Genomic DNA, 21364 nt, shown 5'->3' with positions numbered 1-21364 from the left:
TAATCATCTTCATATTTCAATCTTTCAATTTATTTACTTTAAAGAGGATATACTTTATATCCTCTGCTGGTCTTTACTGACAGAACAGAAATGCTGATGAAGCTTTAAAAGGACACAGGGCTGCAAATGGAATTTTTTTTTTAAATTTATTATTTCTGATCAAATAGTCTCATATGCCACAGGGCTCTTGTCCCACTCTTGGTGTCAAATAGGGGGAGGTCCAACAAAGGTCTGACACAGACTCTGATGGATACATCTGGCCCTTTTTATCTACTGTTCACTGAAGCCTCATCACAAATGTTCTACGTGGAAGGGTGGGTAGTAAGAAGCCATTCTTACGGAAATGTGGAGAAAGGATAAGGTATTCCAGATTATACAAACGTTTCACTGAAAATCAGTGGCAGCAGGTCACATGGGGTAGTAAGACAGAAATGTATTGTTTTAGTTCAAATCATTTCAGTATGTATGTAGGCAATCAGGAGAGAGTTGAAACAGTGAATGTCTACAGACATCTGTAAAACACCTTGGAGGCTCTGTCTTGATTTGGGGCTACATTTCAGCCAGTGGTGTTGGGGAACTTGTCAAAATGAATGGAATTATGAACACAGAGAGGTCCCTTCAGTTTTTCATCCACCATGCAAGATCATATGGAAAGCATCTGATTGGCAGCAGCTTCATTTTTCTGCATGACAATCACTGAATGTAGTAAAGGATTATCTACTTCCCATTTAAATTGTAAAAATGTAAATAAATGAGAGTGGGTTAAGACTTTTGCACATTACTTTAAATACTGGTACCGTGATTCCAGTGACTGCTGTAGTTGTGTAATTATGGTTTTTTTCCTCTAGGAAAACAAAGATTACGCTTTCTGTAACAGTTTTGAAACAATCTTTCAATTAATTTTCTCTGGTTAAAATCGATGACTGTATAACTGTTTTCTAGAGTCATTGGTTAAAATAGTCCATGAAGGCCTCGCGCTTGTTATTAACCACAGTTACGACAGCTTCTGAATGCAACACGCAGGAAGCTCGTGACGCAGAACGTCGCTCCGCCCGCAGCAGCAGGCAGTGGTGCTAACATCTTCAGTTTTTAGCCAGAAAAAGTTACTGAAGGAGCGCGTTGATCTCCCATGAGCATAGACACTGAGCTGGACAGACTGTTGACTCTGGCCAAGAAGAGAAATGGAGAACGGTACGTCCTCAACCGGTGACGCCCAGCTGGACCAGTCTATACGGCAGTGGCTGCAGTACGACAAGGTGAGCTGACAGCTAGCGTGCTAGCTCAGAGTGCTTCAGCTTTGCTGTAGTCATCAAACACATTCAGGGTTATCTTTGTACGAGCGATTTTATTTATTCTCGGGCGATACATGAAGATTCCAGTTAGTAACTTTGTGAGTTTAGTGGTGTCCTTGACTGGTCCTTTCATTTAAGCATGCATCAATGAACTTTTTGTGATAGTGCTCAATTTAGATTTTAATTTAAAGTTGTAAAAATCTGCTACTTGTTTACTATAATAAGTTGATATAAGTTTATATTGACTTGGGTTTTAATTTATCTGTATTTTCTGTTAAAGAAGTGCCCATTTCCCACGAATTACCTCAAATCAAGTATCTGCCATTGAATTACTAAATACATGATTATTATGCCTAAACCAAGAAGCGCAAAGAAGAACTGGATTCTTCTTTCTCTGTGAGAATTAGATGATAGCCTGTTAATAGTCTGGATAAGCATAACAGAAAGTAGATCTGATCTGTCATTTGAAAGCAGAATCTCATGTGTCTTAGATCTCGGCTTATAAAACACTGTAAAGGAGGATGTCCAGTTTCTTTAGCATTGTTTTGTCTCAAATCACCACGGACTTTCTGCTTGACCATCACCAATTTGCTAGAAGATTTTATGGTCTAATATTTGGACATGTATAATGATCAGTGTGAAATTTCAGCTTCATATGTCGTTTACTTTTCAAGATGTATAGTTCTGAAAATTATCTCTTGATTCATTTCCACCATATCTTTTTTTTCACATTGCGAAATCTGAGGCCATGTTTGAGCATGAATCAGAAACTATTAAAGATAAAAGCCTGAAATTTTTCAAATTCTCACCTTAAAATGAACCAGGATGAGATGGATCAAAAAATGTCTGATTATGACTGGTTAAAGAATAAATAAACAAAGAAAGTAACCCGAATTATAAAGTCCAACATTTGAACATATAGTAATAATTGGAAAAGACAACTTTCTGAATGGGACATAGATGTATTTTACAAAAAATGCCAAATAAAACTTTGTCAACATGAAAAAATGCTGTTTTCATTCAACTTTAATCTGGATGGAGCAAATATGACAAATTTTTCTACAAAAGCAAAAATATAAGTAGGTCCTCTAATCCAAATAACGCAAAATTCTGGAGTTTAATGTACATTAAATTCTAATAATTTCACATCAATCATTACATGCACCCAAATTTTAAACCATAAACTTTTCAGGGACGTCAGATGTGGACGAACAGAACATATTGTAGAAATTTGATGCTTTGAGATGAGAAAGACCCTTAAGCATTTTAGCTAGAAACCGTCATAATTCAAACTCTTTTTTTTTTTTTTTCTTAAATAATCTTTGTCAGCTATTTTACATCCAACCAACAAATCAAGTCAAAGAAGCCCTTGTTCACACAAAAATAGAAGAAGTCGTTCTCCGGGTTGCGTAACTCGTGACCACTCCACGAACACTGACCTGCCCTCCCCTACTAAATTAGTTTGAAGCTATTTTACTTCCAAGAACACGAGAGCTAAATTAAAGTCATCATAGAGCCCTTTTGACATTTCACCCTACAGAATTAATACTGATCTGCAAGGTTTTAACAATTACAGGTAGTTTTTCTCTACTTCTCCTCCTGTCTTACGTGTAAAATTAAACCAGTTGTGGATTTCATGGTAAACTGAACTGTGCCTACTTTATGAAGCCAGTCATCTGCTTGTGAGTGACCAGTGGTGTTCCCCAGGGCTCTGCTCTTAGACTTCTCTTATCTTAGACAGAGAAGTTTCCACTTGGGTTACGTATCCACAAACATTCATCACTGCAGGTTTGCTTTCTTTAAAACCAGAAGTCAACTTGTGCTTGTACTCAAGTGTCTGTTGTTACTGAGTCTTTTTCATTTTAATGATTATAAATCCATAACCCTCTGTTTGGTCCCCAAACGTTTGTCCAAATTTTGCAGGAGACTCTTCCTCCTGTCTGCAAGCATCAGTTGTTCCTAATATTATATTTATTTTTAATATTTACGTCATTATTTTTATAAATACTACAAAATAACAGAATTATTTAGTGGAAAATAATTTGAAATTATAAATCAGTAAAACAGAATATGACTCAGATTTTATAATAACCCAGTCAGCTGCTGGTCATACATTCTGGTATGTTGGTCATTACTGAAACAGAACCAGTCACATGGTCTTAACATGCTTACAACACAAATGTATAACCAAACTAACCCGGCTACTACCCGACTATCAGACCTACACAAACACAGTCATTCTTGGCCTTAAAGACATATGGGATGTCACAAATTAGGTCACACTGGAAAAAGACCCCAGATTCATTAGTCTTGAGATAATTGTGTTACAGCGGCTTCCTCAGGGGTCCACGTGGTCAGAAGTGCCGTCCTGTCTGGACGTTCTCATAGTAATTCCTAAGTAGACTGATTCTTACCCTCTAAACTTTCCTGTTGTCTATAGAAGCTTTTGTGTTGGGTTTTTTAATGCTAACTTTATCATCAAGTGACAACACTGTAGACAAGATTTTAAATCTTTAATTGTGTTCGTTTATTTATTTATTAATTTGTGGATAATAAAACATTTCCCTTCCCCAGAACCCCAAAACGAAATCCATGGTGCAGGATATGGTGAAAGAGGGAAACATGGAAGCTTTGAAGAAGTGTTTCTCCTCCAGGATGGAGTTTGGCACAGCAGGTCTGAGAGCAGCCATGGGGCCTGGCATATCCTGTATGAACGACCTCACTATTATTCAGACCACACAGGTGGGTCAATACTGCAGCTCAATACGTTTCAAGTCGCATGCAAAGTTGAATGTTTCCGTTTTTGATTTTTAGTCTTTGTTTTGTGAAGAAGTTGAGGAATGCGAAGTATTTTATTGTCACCCAAAACCCCCCAAAATCTGGTTCACACTTAATTTTATAGCTGAATTTAAGATCGTATAGATTGCTTTATAGCACTTCATAGTTTATTCCTGAGTTGCTGCCTGTGTGTGAGTCAGACCTTCCCCTTAGTTCTTTTCTGGCTCTAGAATAATGGAGATTGCTGTTTTTGCACTGAAGATCTGACACTGCAGGATCGTGAAACTATATATACAAGCAGTCCTTCAAATCACTGATTTGTATAAAAGCTAGCTCAGTTTTATGATGATTGCTTTTATTCATATTGTTCTGAATATATATCCAACTTCATGTTCTGTAATTATTATTTTGTGATTTTTATCTGATTCATTACATGATTGAAATTGTTATAATCCGGGTTAAAACCCATCCATAGTTTGTGCCTTTTTTGTGAGAGGTGCTGTGTGTATATATATTTATTTAAAGTTATAATCAACCATTCTCAAGACCTTTCTCTTGTATCTTCTAATCGTTTCCTCCCTGACAGGGTTTCTGTTGCTACCTGGAGCAGAGTATTGGGAACCTCAAAGAGCGAGGGGTGGTGATTGGGTACGACGCTCGCGCCCACCCTCCCAGCGGGGGCAGCAGCAAGCGTTTCGCCAGCTTGGCTGCGGCTGTATTCATCAGCCGAGGAGTCCCTGTCCACCTCTTCTCTGACATCACCCCCACGCCCTTTGTGGTAATCACTTGGTTTCCTGTGTTTTCATCACTTGGGTGTTTTTTTTGGATGTTGCAACACGTATTCAACACAGTCAAAAAAATTAAAGCAAATTCCAATTTAAAAAAAAAAATCCGCTCACTTTCCTTCAGTGTACAGTGCAACATGTTGCATAACACATGTAGCAGTCATCAGATTATGTTCACTTTGAAGAAAGAGGATCTGTGATTAGCAATTTAGGCTTTAGACATCAATACCACTTAAGTCTTGTTTGTATTTCCAGGTGATTATTCAATATATCTATTTATCCACTTATTTTATTCAGTTTTTGCTCAATTTTCCTGTTGCATTACTTATTTTCCTTGTGTAATAGTGAGAGCAGCACGCAATATTTATCTTGTTTTTATATTGCACTTTCCAAAGCCAAGCCGTAAAGTGCTAGTCCAACACGTGAAAAAAATAAAATACATAGAACAACAGGTTTCAACAAGTGATTTTAAAAAGCCAGCAGATAAAAATAACTTTTAAGAGAAGATTTTAAAGACTGCCTACCTCAGATGTTCAGTCAGGGAATTCTGTATGGCTTAAGAAACAAGCATAAAATGTTTCAATCACTTCTAAAGCTATGAAGTCGTCAGTGAAGAGCTGCAAAGGCTGCTGTAATGCTCCCTCTGCTTCAGCTACGTGTTAGAAGCCTAGCAGCTGCATTTTCATTTAATAGTAGCCTGTTTATGTTACGCTAGTGTAAGTAGTCAACTCTGGAAGAAATAAAAGCAGGACCTTGTTAAGTCATGCTGAGATAGGAGTGAATGGATTTTAGGTGTCTGTCTAAGCTGGATGAAACAGGACTCCATGAAATTTTAGACACTGTGCATCAAAAGATGTCAGATTCAAAGATTAGCCCTGGGTATGAGCCTACTTAGACCAGAGGAAAGATCCACAATCATTCAGCCTTAGTGAAAATGTAGACTATATCTCTGCAGGATTTGCCCAAAGGCCAGCATGCAAACACACAGCAGTGGTTTAGGCCCGTTCTCAGTAGGCATTCATCGATAAGTCAACCAAATATTAGTATTAGCCAATATCTGCCTTTTTCTACTGGCAATCGTGGCTCAAGAGTTGGGAGTTCGCCTTTTAATCTGAAGGTTGCCGGTTCGAGCCCCGGTTTGGACAGTCTCGGTTGTTGTGTCCTTGGGCAAGACACTTCACCCGTTGCCTACTGGTTGCCTACTGGTGGTGGTCAGTGGCGCCAGTTTCCGGCAGCCTCGCCCCAGAATTTCATAAAAGCGTATTCCTCGTTCTCACTTTTTCATCCTGATTTTATCTTTCACTGCAGTTTTGTGGGAAAGAAAATCTTTGTGTAGCACAGTTTTGTTGTGAGTCTTCAGACAAAAGGAAAACGAGGGAAAACGTCTGCTGCTCAAATTCACCTGATGTTCTCCCAAAGTAATTAAAAAAAAAAAAAAATTATATTGACATTTTCCTTAAGTGCACCTTGATCACGAGTAATTGCCTCCATGATGGCGTTATAGCAGAAAACATTTTAACCATTTGGCTCTCAGTAGAAATGAATCCAATCCCTCATAGTAACCAACTATAACATTGTTTTATTAGTAACATTTTCAAATAGGCTTTCTTTGTATTTCTTAACTTTTTTTTGCTTCTGCATGGTGTTCTTAAAATATTTATCATATATGAGGTACTATTGTCTTTCTCTCATTCTCATTGTAGCCTTTCACAGTTTCCCACCTGGGTCTGTGTGCTGGTATCATGGTGACAGCCTCTCACAACCCCAAACAAGACAATGGCTACAAGGTAAGACCTCATCATTGCCTTGTCTTTCTTCCTTAAATGCATCAATAGCTTACTGATAGTTTTATTTATAATCTCTGCTAATTTAAAAATTACAAAGTTCCAATTTCTTTCCCATAAATTTCTGAAACATTTAGTTTTTTCTGGTTTTGTCCTAGGTGTACTGGGAGAACGGTGCCCAGATTGTGACTCCTCATGACAAAGGTATATCTAAAGCCATTGTGGAAAACCTGGAGCCTTGGCCTGAGTCGTGGAACACGGAGGAGGCTCTGAAGAGCACTTTGCTCAAAGACCCCTATCAGGATATTAACACAGAATACTTCAAAGCCATCCAGAAACACTGCCATCACAGGTGCTGCATAGATACACAACTTGCTGAGCAGCATGTACCATTTAAAACATGCTAGCGATTCTACTGTGTAATGTTTTAAATGCATAAGCTGCCATGTAGGCCGTACAAGTACATGATGCTTCGAGGTAAAAACTGTGGATATTCATAAATCATGTTTTGACTTTTTTTGCAGGGAAATAAACAAGAAGTCAGAGGTGAAAATTGTGCATACATCTGTGCACGGTGTTGGTCACACGTTCGTCCAGTCAGCATTCAAGGCTTTCGATCTTCGTCCTCCGTACGCAGTGGAGGAACAGAAGGATCCAGACCCCGAATTTCCCACCGTTAAATATCCTAATCCTGAAGAGGGAGAGGGAGTCCTGGTGCGTAGTCAACATTTGTCACACCCAATCATATGTACAGTTGCGTCCGTAGGTTTTTGGACAGTGACACAGTTTTAATGTTCACGATCATGGTGGATTTTAAATCAGATCATCAAGATGTGATTGAAGTACAGACGGGGAGTCTCAGTTCAAGGGTTTTTACAAAAGTATCGCATTACTGTTTAGGAATGACAGAATAGCCCTGTACACTTAAGAGTTCATCCTGCGCCTGTTTCACTTTGTTTGACGATGACACACCTTCCTCTTTGAGAGTATTCTTGACATTTTGTGAAGTTGTTTTTCTTAACTAAGGAAATAATTTTGTAATCATGCACTTATTCTTCTTGTATTGAGATTTCCAGTGTACAGAAACCAAAATGAAAGTACAACAAATGTTTCACTGGCCTAAAACATATACAGCTGACTGTAGTAGATGACTGGTTTTGGTTGATTGTGTAACAAGTGATTGGTTGTTCTTGCAGACATTGTCATTTGCACTGGCAGAGAAGGAGGGGGCCTCTGTGGTGCTGGCGAATGACCCTGATGCAGATCGACTGGCCATTGCTGAGAAGCAGGAGAGGTGTGTTTGTGTGCATATACAGCTTTAATAGTGTTTGCGGCAGAGTTTGACACAAACTCATTGGGCAGGTTTATTAGGGTTGAATGAATAAAAATTATGGTGACCCACACATTTTAGAGCTACTCAGGACCTCCAGCTGCTCAGTTCCGGGTCTTCTTTGTCATTGTTTTACATGATGATTTCATCTTTTCAGTTGGTGAATGATCAGACCACTCTGCTCCCAGACTCTTGTAATAAATGCAGTGTGTAGTTCGGCATCATCTTGCTGAAATATGCAAGGCCTTCCCTGGAAAAGATGTCTAGATAAGAGCATGTGCTACTCTAAAACCTGTATATACCTTTTAGCATTGATCATGCCTTTCCAGATATGCAAGGCACCAATTCAGAGATGCAGCCTTTTGAACTGACTGCTGATAACATGCCGGATGGTCCCTTTCCTCTTTAGGCTAGAGAACAAAATGTCCATTTTTTTTTTCCAGAAATAATTTAAAACTTCTATTAATCTGACCGTGGATCAGCCTTTCTGGATCTTCTTCATATGTAGCTTCTCCTGATTAAGCTTTAACCTGAATTTGTAGACGGCGAGGTGAACAGAAGGGGGTTTCTGAGCCCACGCAGTAATTTCCATGACAGATTCATGCATGTTTTTAATGCAGTTCTGCCTGAGACCCACTGAAGATCACAGGCATCCAATACTGACTTTTGGCCTTTTTCACGCGCACATAGAGATTTTTCCAGATTCTCATAATCTTTTGATGACATTATGTGTTGCAGATGAGAAGATGTTAAAAGTCTTCACAATTGTTTCATTGAGGAAGATTTTCGCAGTTTGTAAATGCAGCTTTTTGCAATTTGGTGAATCTCTGTCCATCTTTACTTGTACGAAACTCTGCCCTCTCTAAGATCTTCTTTTTATACCAACTTATGTGACTGACCTGCTGCAATGTAACAGTTTAAACATTGCATATTACAGAATGCTTTGATGATCACAGATCGATGACCCTCTGCATAAGGTATGTTAGCTTGCCTTCACTTCCATAACCTCTGTCTGTGTCTGTGTTAGTGGACGGTGGCGTGTGTTCAGTGGTAATGAGCTGGGAGCATTGCTTGGCTGGTGGCTATTTCGCTGCTGGAGGGAGCAAAACTCCGACGCTGCTGCTGTGAAAAACCTCTACATGCTGTCGAGCACAGTCTCATCCAAAATACTGCGCGCCATTGCCCTGAAGGAGGGATTCCACTTTGAGGTAACAAAGTTGTTTTTAAAATAAGATCAGTTAAATTTCCCCATGCATCAAAAGATTCTGTAAGATGGGCCTAACTGGAGAGGAGTGCTTGTATGGAATTCCTGCTAGTAATCGTATTTAGAAGAAACTGAGATAAATTTTTAAAAAAAGGGCTATGAGACTATTTAACAATACTGTTTTAGGTTTCACCACCGCACGTGTTTCAGATTGAATGTTTCAAACCATTCTCCGTGGTTACTGTTAACCAAATTTCTTACATAATGTTTGGACAGGAAACACTAACAGGGTTCAAGTGGATGGGTAACAGAGCCAGAGACCTTTTGGACCAGGACAAGACCGTGCTGTTTGCCTTTGAAGAGGCCATAGGTATTATCACACGCAGCACACACACGAATGACTGTTTTCAAACTGAGACCAGTCCTGATTCATGCTTTGTGGCTAATGCACACAATGATCTCCACAGTGTCACAAGCTGAGTTAATTTTAACTGCCTAAAAGTATTCAAGTAACATAAATTTGTGTGGGATCAGTTGATGACAACAACATTTTTCTGTTTGAGTTTTTGGGAGCTCACAAGATCTAAACTAAAGTTTAAACTCAACCTAAATCTAAACCTTTCAAAAACTTGCTTGAGGATTAAAAAATAGCCTTAAAGTGATGGCAGTAATGAAACTGAAATGTGTAGTCACCTGTTGGTGAACTAAACTAGATATATAAAGTGCACAGTGACATGGAAAAGTAAAGTTACTATGAACGGTTAAGTGAGAGGTGTGTGAGCTGATCGCTGAAAGACATGAAGTTAATTTTTAACTTCTTTTGGGCCTTTCAGCTTCAGAGACCTTTATCCACAAACGTCTTCTGCTGTGGCAGCTGTCAGCAGCCACGGCTTCTCTAAACAGCTACCTGTGTCTATGAAAGTAAAGAAAGCTGGTTCCTCATCTCATAGTTTAATCAAGAAGTGGCAGTTAACAGGAACAGAGGAGGTTAAGTTGAGATCTGTAAGACCAAAAAAGGGAGAATTGCTTGTAGGTTTGCTAAGAAGACCAAGGACAACCCCTGTTTAACTGCAAAAGACCTTCAGAATGAGTCACCAGCAGTGCACTGAGGACTAAACAAATATGACCTTTATGGAAGTGGATGAGCTTTTTGGCTGTAGTTGTTTCCACTTGCAAAGCTGAAAGTATTTGAGTGGGAGAGGGAACAATAGATCCAGTTTAATATCAGCGAATAATTCTGGAAGCAAAGGTCACACCATTTCATCTCTGACAAGGAAAGTATCACAAACTCACCTCAGACTTCACAGTGGACTAATTCAAGAGGTGCAAGATGATGCAGAGCTCTCACAGTCCCCTGAACTAAACACCACTGAAAACTGTGACCAAAGGTTGCATCATTACTGTGAATAGAAGTGCTTCACTTTCTTTGTGCCGTCCTGAAGTATACTTGCATGTATACTGTGCACTGATACTGAAATATTTCTGTGGAAAAAAAACAGTTGCGCTTTACAAGTGAATCTAATCACACAACGTAGCGCAATCTTGGTAATTTGGTTAATGAAAATATGAGTCATCAAAATTAAACATGTAAAAACATCAGATTCATGTGATGTGATCTCAGTCTTGATTATTAAAAGGTTTGAGCCGTGCTGACAGTCAAACACAAAGGCTGAGTTAAAAATAAAAGTTGTTTGGGGTCAATACGATTGTTAGTAAGTCCAACACACACATACAACATAACAGCATAGTTTCCAGCATTCCTATATAATAAGATTATGATACTATAATTGGAATCTCATTCCTTTGGACACACTGCTACTAAAAGAAGTGGCAGCTGACTACAGCAGCTGGAGGTTTATATAGTCTAAGTGAACTCTGTGTGTGTGTTGCAGGGTATATGTGTAGTCCCTCTGTATTGGACAAGGATGGAGTGAGCGCTGCAGCCATAGCAGGAGAGATGATTTCCTTCCTGGCGACTAAAAAAATCAGTCTTTCTCAGCAGCTCACTACAATCTATGAAGAGTAAGATGCACACACTTGCGTACATTTCACCTTAAACTTTGAATAACCTAAAACTGCAGGCTCTAGCTCTGTCTTTGATTATTTCTTATCATCAGGTATGGCTACCACATCAGCAAGAACTCTTACTTTATCTGCCATGACCAGGAAGTGATCCGCAGTCTGTTTGAGCGTCTGCGCAACTATGGTGGCACAAAAGACTCGTATCCCACCGAATGTGGTCGTTTTGCCATCGACGCTGTGCGAGACCTGACCACCGGATACGATAGCAACCAACCCGATAAAAAAGCTGTAAGGGCACAAACTTCACACCTGCAGTTCATACACTGAGAGCATAACAAACCTCTTAATTACACATTATAATTGTGTAAGAGTTTCCTTTTAAAACAGTTGTTAGTTTTAAACTGCAGAAGTTTTGTGTTTTTAATTTTGCTCGTCTTTCCAGTTTTATTTATTTTAGTGTGTCTCTCCCTCTGTCCATCTAACACTCCTTCCTCTCCTCTCTCAGGTTCTTCCCACGTCTAGCTCCAGTCAGATGATCACCTTTACCTTCTCTAATGGGGGTGTGGCCACCATGAGGACCAGCGGCACAGAACCAAAAATCAAATACTACACTGAACTCTGTGCTCCTCCTGGTAACAGGTAGGTTACTTTAGAGGCAAAGCTAATATAAGCAAACTATAGAACTGTTAAATTTTTCTACACCCTGCAAAATGGCTTTATACATCTTCTTTTATCTGATATCAGCCCAAATCCTGAAGGAATTTAATGATGGGCAAAAACGTTTTTTTGGGGTTTTTTTTTTTTTTTTGTAGGAATAAATAGTTGTTTTATTTTCTCTGAAGATAAAGAAACTCCACAGTTTGAAATGTCATAACTGAACAGTGCAACTCTAGTAATCCCTCATAAATGTCAACGGGTTTTTTGTTTTTGTTTTTTTGTCTCTAACAGTGATGTGCCGCACCTGAAGAAGGAACTGGATGACTTGGTTGATGCCATCATTGAAAACTTTTTCGAGCCAGATAAGAATAAGCTGCAGCCAAAGCCACAGTAGCGCAGATGGGTCTGTAACAACAAGCAGGACAAGCTGGGCTTAATATCTCTGACCAGCATGCCACGTGTTGTCTGAATTCTCCAGACGAGATTCTTTTTAATTCTGGCTTTACATCAATTCATAAACGTGTTAGTGACAAGTTAACCATGTGGCTCTTTTACAATTTGGAGAAATCATGTTGTTGTTGATGATAATTAGTCATTTTAAAATGATCTCAAGGGTCATGTGTTCCTATATTTTCAGTAGTCAAAATGTTTCACAGTTTCATGTTTTTGTTTTTTAAAATTCAGTTTACCTCAATGCCGGAGATCTTAAAGCGCACAAGTCCAACCATCTTACACCCACAGCCATTCCTGTTTTCACACTATTATGCGTTCTGTATTTCCTGTTTTGATGACATGCATTCCACAGTGTGCTTCAGCATCATTTGCTTTGCTGCTAATGTCAAGAATTAGAGGAGTGTGTAAATGAGAACATTAAAAGTTTATAGCGCCATCAAGTGGAGACACCGACTCCTCGTTTCTTCATACTGTATGTTGTTAGAAGTGTTAGAAGTCAGAGGTTTTTTGTTGTTGTTTTAACTTATTTTCAGTTTAAATTCATTTGATGGAGAATAAATAATGTGCGTGTTCCGGTATTCTTCATGCTGAAAAATACAACTTTACTAAATAAAGATTCTGACTGTACATGTGGAGGTAAACGTGAAGTAACAAAAAAAAAAAACACAAAAAACGAGGGGACACACTATCGATCTGTTTTGTGAGTTCCACGACGCGCACATTTGTCGCCCCTGCATCCTTCGCCAGCGCGCACACTCAGCATGCACTTGTCATGCCCCATCTGAGTACAGAGGCGAGGAGGACGGTAGGATTTGGTCTATCTATATTTAACTCGAGCTGAAGACGGCTCGAGCTGTGTAAAGGGCTCTCTCTCGTTCCTCTGTAGGCAGTTACTCTTACACCATAAGATTTCTCTCGGTGGTGGTTCTGCCGCTAGCCACGACAGACCGGCGTGACCGGGACAGGTAAGGAAGGAGGAGAAGATGAAAATGTTAAACTGATTAAAACCGGACGTTGTGCGCGTTGGGAATCTCGGGGTAAACAATATTTGTGCGCGATTTGCTCCCCGCACAACCCCCGTGCGTAAAAATAAACGGCTACGTGCGTAAAATGACCAAAACCCCGTTACGATCCGTTGTTTGCCGCCCGCTCCTTGTATAAAAAATAGCTTTCACTTCCGCGTGATGCTCTCGAGCAGCATACAGATCTTGAACGTAGCACCGCTGATGAAGTTAACGATTTATTTATATTAAGGCAGGTATGAAAACGTTTGCCTTTTGCTTTTTCGGGACTTTAACGTGATCGTTTTGGTTAAACGGACAATGTATCTTTACTTAATCTTGTACTCGTGTCCTAGTATTAAGGTTCTGACGCTGTTGTGTAATTTCTCACGGATTTTAAATGAAAAACGTAATGTGCAAACACAGGTGAGCGGTTATGTAGAGCTGTATGATTAGATGAAGTGAGGGGGTCCCTTTCCCCTCTGTGACAACTAACCGGTCAAATATGATATTTGAAGGATTACCATCATTTGTTTGTGTCCTTGAGAATGTACCACTGAGTCTCACACACAAATCAGGTGATTCATAGTGTCCTGGGGAAACTGGCCTCATTCTACACTAAAAGCAAAGTCGAGCAAACATCAAGCTACAAGATTAAGTTCTAATTTGCAAAGTAAATGTTTGTGTAGCACATTTGTGTTCATTTGAAATCTCATAAGATCAAGCTAGATTGCAAATGCCTGCGGCTGTCCTTTCAGCTGTTTACTGGCTCTGATCTCTAACTGATATTTTGTAGGTGAAGTGGAGGCAAGCAGCTGCCTCAGGTCACAGACATCATGGAGGGTCTCTACTTTGAAGTGAAGCCAAGAAGGAGTGAAGCTCTTGGACCAGGGAGCTCTGACAAACCCCGTTATAATCTAACTCCAAACCACCGCTCATGTCCTTCACTTTCACATCTGACCTCTGCCACGCAGTGTCTTCAGAAGCTTGGGAGGGAGAGGATTGCATCATGGGGGGCAAAGATGGAGGTGGAAGGAGAGGAGGACGAAGTACGATACAAACTGACCATGATTGGTTTTCGGAAAGTCCACCATTTGACCACCATGGCTATGCTACCCTGGGTGGTGGCTGAAATCAGCAGGTCCCAGCCCGGTGAGAGGGAGCAAGGTGGTGGGGTGCAAGCTGGGGGGTCTGGAGGTAGACAGCTGGGTCCTACTTCACGCAGTCAGACAGTTTTTCTGTGTGTGTCAGCATCAAGGGTACGATGTGTGTCCACGCTGGGAGAGAGCCTTGTATGGGACCCTCTGACACACACAGTTCTGTTTGAATGTCTTCCTCACCATGTGACCAAGCTAATTCACAACAGCCAGGAGCCCAGTAGCTTTGCCTGCCTGGTGAAAGGCACACAGACTTGTGCCTGCTATGTCTTCCAGTGCCAGTACAGAACTAAGGTATGTATAAGTGTGTGTGCATGTGTTCTTGGATTTAATTACTTCAATCAACAATCGGGTAGAGCGTTTGAGGCTGTAGAAATAAACTACACATGTATGCAAAGTTACAAAACAAAACGTGTTTCACAATAACACAGAACAGCTTCAGAGCTATGGTAAATAAATGCACATGAGCCAAATTAGAAGTCCAAAAACGTCAAAGGGAGTTCTCTCACGACAAGCAACGGCATATGTCAACCACAAACATATCAACACAAGCTCAGCTAGTCAAAGTATATGGAAACACAGCATGTCAGATAATCTGGAGCACCAAGGTACAGATGAGAATGACACGAGGGGATCACCAGCCGTGTGACGACCTCTTCCTTATGTTTGCACAAATGACAAAAAGCTGCCTGAGCATTCAGTGTGACCGCATCAGTATTTATTATGACAGCCCACAGAGAGAAACTGGATCTGGCTTTGGCTCGCTTGCGGCCCACATGCTCCGTGCTTTTATTCCATTCAGCAACACGAGCAAACACAGACGTGCATTTGATCCACTAACAGTGACACACTGAGGACCAACACACCCCTGACCTCTAGTCCTTTTACCTTTCCTCCACATGACATGCATGGCCAAAAGCCTGTGTGTTCAAAGTGAAGTTGCAGCTGGTGTTAGATCAGGCCCGAGACATTCGATAGCATGCCATGCCCAACATGCCAGAGACTTAAAAGAGTTGGCCAGATTAGGAAGATGGAGACAATGAAGGGTACTCGATGTGAAACGTGATGAGTCAGAGAAGTCAAAATACAAAATGGCACATGTGCACCGCAAGAGAAATACCAGCACGCTTCAGTTATGCCTACAGCCATCATTTACTGTGTGGGGTAATGTAAATATCACTGAGTGTACATCTGTCTTAAATGCACACATGTGTTCTTCAGCATTTGCACAGCGGCTGCAGACATGCCTGGATACGCCTGTCTGTTTTGTTGATCAAGAGAAAATGAGCATACTTTACATGAAACGTGCAGGATGTGAAACAACGTTACCATAGAGATCACTTCCTGTCGCACAGATCCTGTTATGATGTTATGTTTGCAGCAGAGTGAGCGCTTGTTGTTTTCATTACCTTTTCGAACATGTGACCATGATGATGTCAGGCTGACCACCTGTTGCTCAGGCTTCTCTCGCAGTTACATACATTCTAATTATAAGTGGCATCTCTACACAGTGCTGCGGGGCTTTAAATAGTGAGATAATACAGTCTTTTCTTTAGTGTTTTAAATGTTGTCAAATAAGTTTTTATTAAGCAGAATAAAAGTGCATACTTTACAGCAAGATGGGAATCTAGAATGAACCCTCACCACCAAAAGCACAAAAATCATCAGATTTTGAGTCAAATTAATTTTACATAACCTTACATCACAGACTTCACCCTGCCTCTCGCACTATGACAGCTGGGATAGTTGGCAGGAATGAGACAAGATAAGTTTCTAAAGCTTGTGGAGGATCCGGATCATCTGGAACAAGGCACAGACAGCCAGGGGAAGAGAGAGGCATCAGGACAGATGAATGTCAGCACACTGAAAATAGGGCAGAGGAGAGGAAATGGGGAGAATACGGGAGAGGGAGCTTTGAGGACAGCAATTAATCTAATCTCATCTAAATAAGGTGCAATACATTTAATGGGAATGAGACCTGGATTCATAAGCCTCAGCACAAATCCTGATATTCTGATTCCAGAGGAATTGACCGGCTTTGGATAAGGGCATCCAGCCTCGTGTTTTCTTTTCAACTGTGAGGATAGACAGGAGCTGAATATGCTGTGGAAATTACAATGTAATTGTGTTAAAAGATTTGAGAAAATCAGACAGGTATGAGAGGGGCATGCCCAGTCACAAACTGTGTTTCATCCAAAGCATCTCACAGTCTGATGGTGGAAGACGGAGCTGGAAAAAAGTATCTCTGCAACAGGCATGGATCGACTGAGAAAATGACACAGTTGTCAAGAGTCTCTGTTCAACCTGCTGTCTGAGCTGTGTCAGCCACACACACAAACACACACAATATCGCTCTTTGCTTCTGGAGTTCTTGTCACTTGTCACACCGCAGTAACAGCAGTTTCACACAATTTGACACATTTCTCAAATGGGGCATTTCAGTTTGGACTGTTGTGATATGAAATGTGCACCTGAACATACCAGATCAGGGTTGGTTCATGGCTTTCTGGCTTTCTTTATGAGAACCGTGCCAAGTAAAACTTTTGAATCAGAAAAAATATCTGTATTTTTTTCTTTAAGCACATATTCAGAGTCAGAGAAAATAGAAGTTCCTGTTCACTGCAGGGGACAAAGAATGTACCACCATGAAGGATTTGTTCTTGTTGCTGCATTAGTGGTTCCTCTTGACTGGTTACACGGTTATAATTTAACTGCCTCCGGACAGGAAATGCAGCTCTCTGCTCCATGTTGTGCCATGTCATACTGTTATCGCAAAAGAAGCTATTATATTGGATCTCCATATCTGCAACTGAAAAACTGTAGAGTTGCTTAACAGTGCAGTTGAATATACACATCTACTTTTTTTTAGACCACTAATGTTATAGACATTTAAGGTAAGTGTGTTTTTAGATGGTTGTCATTACTATTTCAGGAGTAACACTCTGTTACAGGTGCCACTGTGCTTTGCAGTTTCCCTTGTGTGTTTTGTAAATGTTTGCAGGGACATGGGATCTTTTTGTGGTTAAAAATGAGACATTATGGGAAAAAGAACCACCAGCACTAAATTTAAGTACCTCAGCAAGAAACATAAACTTCCTATTCTCTATCAAGGGAGAGAAATGATCTCAGGAGGTCGGTGGGGCCTCCCCTTTCTGCTGAACTAGTAAATAAGAAAGTAACCACTGGGTGTCACCACAGAGGTGTCTAAAAATCAGTGTTTCGGTGTGAAAATCTGTTTGCATGACTTTGTATTTGTTGCTGTGCTTTTGTGTGATTTCAGCTTTAAATTTACGTTTTACAAGCCAGCTTCTCTTCACTGTAACTGGTGTCCCTGTGCAATCTGTGATTCGTCTGGCGAGTCGAGAGCAGAGACGAAGGTTTGTTTTGTTTGTCAGGTTTAATTTGTTTCTTGTATCTTGGTTGAGAGATGAAGCACAGGGAGATATTATTACATTTTGTTGCAGCTCCAGATCACTTGCATCAAAATGACTAAATAAGACCTTGGAGGAGAATGTGCTCTCTGAGTGCCTTTGTGTTCATTAGCAAAGTTACTAAACCTATTTTTCCTTTAATGTATGGTAGTTACTAAAGAATAGATACTACAGTGCTAGACTGTTTTTATTGGCGTCTACTAATTGAGGAGTTACCACCATTGCACTTACAATATTTTATTTCTTGCTTCGTTGGTAATAAAAAGGTAGCATTCATGAACACCAAGGGTTTGTTTTAATCACTAATAGGCTACCATTTGTAATGCTGAACAGTAATTTGTGAGAGACTTTGTTGAATAAAATGCATTGCTTTCTTTGGATATAAATTGATGACTAAGCTATGCATAATAAATAGACGAATACGATTTTCATTACACAACTTCCCATTTTATCTTATTTTTATGGGACTGTTATTTTTGCAATTTCAGAAGAATAATTTTAATCCACATTCAGCGATTCAAGTTTATTAGATATCAACAGTGAATGGTAAAAAATGCTATTGCACTTTAATTAATCAGTGCTTAAAATAACTACTTTTTATTTAACCCTATAACTGTATCATTGTACAAGCCGTCCACTTTTCTAGGCATGTGCTGTGAAAAGTAACTAGTTTAAAATGCATTCCTGGGTGGAAATGTTGTTTATATCAGCGGTCCCCAACCTTTTTTGCGCCACGGACCGGTTTATGCCCAACAATATTTTCACGGGCCGGCCTTTAAGGTATCGCGGATAAATACAACAAAATAAAACTAGTACCGGTACCGAAAAAAAATAAGATTTATTCGTAACACACGTGAAAAGACTCAGGAAAACCGAGTTAACGATAAAAACGATAACAAAATAACGATGAAAACCGATAAAAACCCTGAAAACCATACATTTCACACCTGAGCCTCAACTCTCGCGGCCAGGCCCGGGGGTTGGGGACCGCTGGTTTATATAACGTCATGTCGACGAAAATAACAGATCTGCATTCTTGTAACGGTAATGGGAAATCCACCCTAATTTCTGCCGCCGAAACTTTGACTGCTCCGGGACAGGAACTGTGTCCATTTTCTCAATACGCGGAGGAGGATTTGGCTACGACAAATCAGACGCAGTCTGTGGTGAAGGGAAACGGAAGTTACCTATTTGCTTTCAAAATAAAACAGAAATTTCGTTAAAGAGTAAGGGATTTACACGTTGAACGCTGGAACTGTTTTATTGCGAATGTGTGTACCGGAAGCTGAATGATCTTACGCTTGCGAACCTAACGGCGAACGAACAGCAGGATCCACCTCGGCTTCAGGGAGAAAAATCAACTTTCCAATGAAATGATATTGAAGCGCTTCGCGCTGGCAGGGACGAGTTACGGAGAAGTAACAATTCAGATTTAGTTTTTGTCAAGTTTATGGCGGATGGGATGAAAGCGCGATTCCAGCGATTCAGCCTGTTCAACAACAAACAAGAGTCGAGAGATGTGAGTGGAGTTTGAAGGCGTTGTTTTACTTTGTGTGTCATGCTAAAGTGGACAGTTAGCTAACGTTGAGTAAGCTTTTACATTAGCTACATTTTCGCAACCTGTTGTTAGCTTTCGTCTGTGGTGGCCTTAGCCTTTTAAAACGACTCCAGCAGAATAGTTGTTACATGTCTAGTAATGTTTTGTGTAGCAGTTAATGTATTTAACACCAAATAATTTCGCTCGTCTTTATTCCAAATGTGCTTTGCGTTGTAGTGACTACTGTACTTCATCCTGTCAACTGGATGCTACCGTTCAGTTCATTGTGACCCTACCATTGGTTCGGGTGTAAAATGGTAGCTTTGGGTGGTCATTCAGGCTCATACAGTTCACAGAAGTTTGATTGAAGCTGGAAAGTGTAATGAGTATTTACAATAGATAAATATGTCTACTTTTGAAACTTCCTCTAAAGTTGTCAGATCAAAATTTCACCTCTACTATGGTGCTTTCATGCGTGTGAGGCCATCTATAGATGTGTTTGTGAGTGAAAATAAGTTGAATTTGAATGTCACATGCACTGTCAGTAATGTATTTACTTTATTCCCTGCAGAGTGCCAAGAATTAAGGCATGAACACCTCACCTTTTACTCTTCAGAAATGTGATGGGGCTTTTGACACTTTTTTCCTTCTAATTTACATAATGGGCCTAATAAATAATTTGTAAGTGAATCGTCATTCTCCTTACAAGTTTAGAGAAAGATCACTGTGGGGGAACGTTGCTCTTCCCGTCCTCACTCACAGTATTGTTTAGCATAAACCATAACTGTGCTTAAGCACTCCAGTAATAAAACAGGGTTTTTCCTTTCCTAGATGATGTCAGAGCTCCTGCTTCTGTAAATTGTAGGTTACTAATTGTCAGACCCTTTAAAGAGCCGAATACGTGAAAATCCAGTCTGCTTAGCTGCTGCCAACTCAAGCCAAATGTAGGTGTATGTGAGCGTGTGAGTGACTCATGGCGATATCACCTCCAGATCCATTGTGCTCCTGCCAGTGCTGTAGTCCTGGAACAGGAGGCACGTCTTGTATGGCATATTAGTCATAAAGTCTGTCATGAGCTATTACGTCAGCAGTCTGTCTCTTTTGAAACTGCTTTGATTGCATGCAAGCTCAAAAGCTCATACTGAAGTGAAGCTCAACCTTTGTGCTGTAAAATATCAGGGACATTTTACAGAACCTTTGTCACAGCAGCCTTTTTTTGCATGTTATGGTAGGTTGTGGGATTCGTTGGTCTCAGGATCTTGTGTCTGCTTTTTGCTGATGATGTGGTTCTGTTTGCTTCATTGAGCCATGACGTTCCTTTTGTACTGTGGAATTTGCAGGCAAGTGTTAAGAAGCTGAGATGAGAAGTAGCACCCCCAAGTCTGGGGTGAGGAGTATAAATGCGTTGTTCGCAAGTGGTGCTGACACTGTCACTTCACTAGTTGATTGATATTCCCATGCCTTCGGGAGTGACTGAAAGAGTAAGATCATGCATACAAGCGGTGGAAATGAGCTTCCTCCGAAGAGTGTTTCGGCTCAACCTTAGAGGTAGGGCGAGGAACTATCATTCGGGAAAGGCATCGAAAATGTCCAGTTGAGGTAACGCATCTGATCAGGATTTTTCCTGGGTGCCTCCAAGGTGAGGTGTTTCCAGCATATCCTATGGGGAGGAGGTCTCAAGGCACAATGGAAAGATTAATCTCTCAGCTGGGTTGAGAACAGGGGAGAGGGAGCTCAGACTGCTGTCCCTGTTACTGATCACATGAATTAAAGCTCTGAACCAAAGCAGAAAGTAACAGCTGTGTTTTACCTAGAACTTCATGTCAAAATAGCTGGTGGGAAAAAGGTTGATTTTGATATCAGTAGAAGCGGGAATCTTTTACCATGATAGTAACTCATTATTTGTTGAGTTTTGACTAAAATTATTCTTCAG

General features: G+C 40.3%; 2 protein-coding genes across 6 annotated transcripts in view; both read left to right on the top strand.

Annotated features, from left to right (window-relative positions):
- Positions 1-1030: 1030 nt before the first annotated feature.
- pgm2 (phosphoglucomutase 2) lies at positions 1031-12750 on the top strand. The gene is made up of 13 exons (XM_086295839.1): positions 1031-1256; positions 3867-4034; positions 4657-4848; positions 6559-6642; positions 6798-6991; positions 7164-7353; positions 7836-7933; positions 8997-9177; positions 9450-9543; positions 11066-11195; positions 11291-11483; positions 11701-11834; positions 12144-12750. The coding sequence occupies exons 1-13, from the start codon at positions 1182-1184 to the stop codon at positions 12244-12246; spliced, it is 1836 nt and encodes a 611-aa protein (XP_086151965.1). The 5' UTR covers positions 1031-1181; the 3' UTR covers positions 12247-12750.
- Positions 12751-13153: 403 nt separating this feature from the next.
- tbc1d1 (TBC1 (tre-2/USP6, BUB2, cdc16) domain family, member 1) overlaps positions 13154-21364 on the top strand; it is a 50913-nt gene continuing 42702 nt past the window's right edge. The window contains exons 1-2 of one of the 5 annotated variants that reach the window (XM_086295832.1): positions 13154-13270; positions 14103-14757. In XM_086295832.1, coding sequence (XP_086151958.1) covers positions 14143-14757 — 615 coding nt within the window. In that variant the 5' untranslated portion in view covers positions 13154-13270; positions 14103-14142. Of the gene's footprint in view, positions 13271-14102; positions 14758-19072; positions 19414-21364 lie in introns of those variants that run through there. The other 4 variants (XM_086295833.1, XM_086295834.1, XM_086295836.1 and 1 more) reach the window with 4 other exon arrangements.

The sequence above is a fragment of the Aulonocara sp. 'chitande type north' Nkhata Bay genome, linkage group LG6 (assembly GCF_057382095.1).
Source record: "Aulonocara sp. 'chitande type north' Nkhata Bay isolate Kocher_YH1m ecotype deep benthic linkage group LG6, A_spYH_male_GT1.1, whole genome shotgun sequence".
Classification (NCBI taxonomy): domain Eukaryota; kingdom Metazoa; phylum Chordata; class Actinopteri; order Cichliformes; family Cichlidae; genus Aulonocara; species Aulonocara sp. 'chitande type north' Nkhata Bay.
Note: the sequence above shows the minus strand (reverse complement) of the source record. Positions and strands in the feature narration are given on the sequence as shown.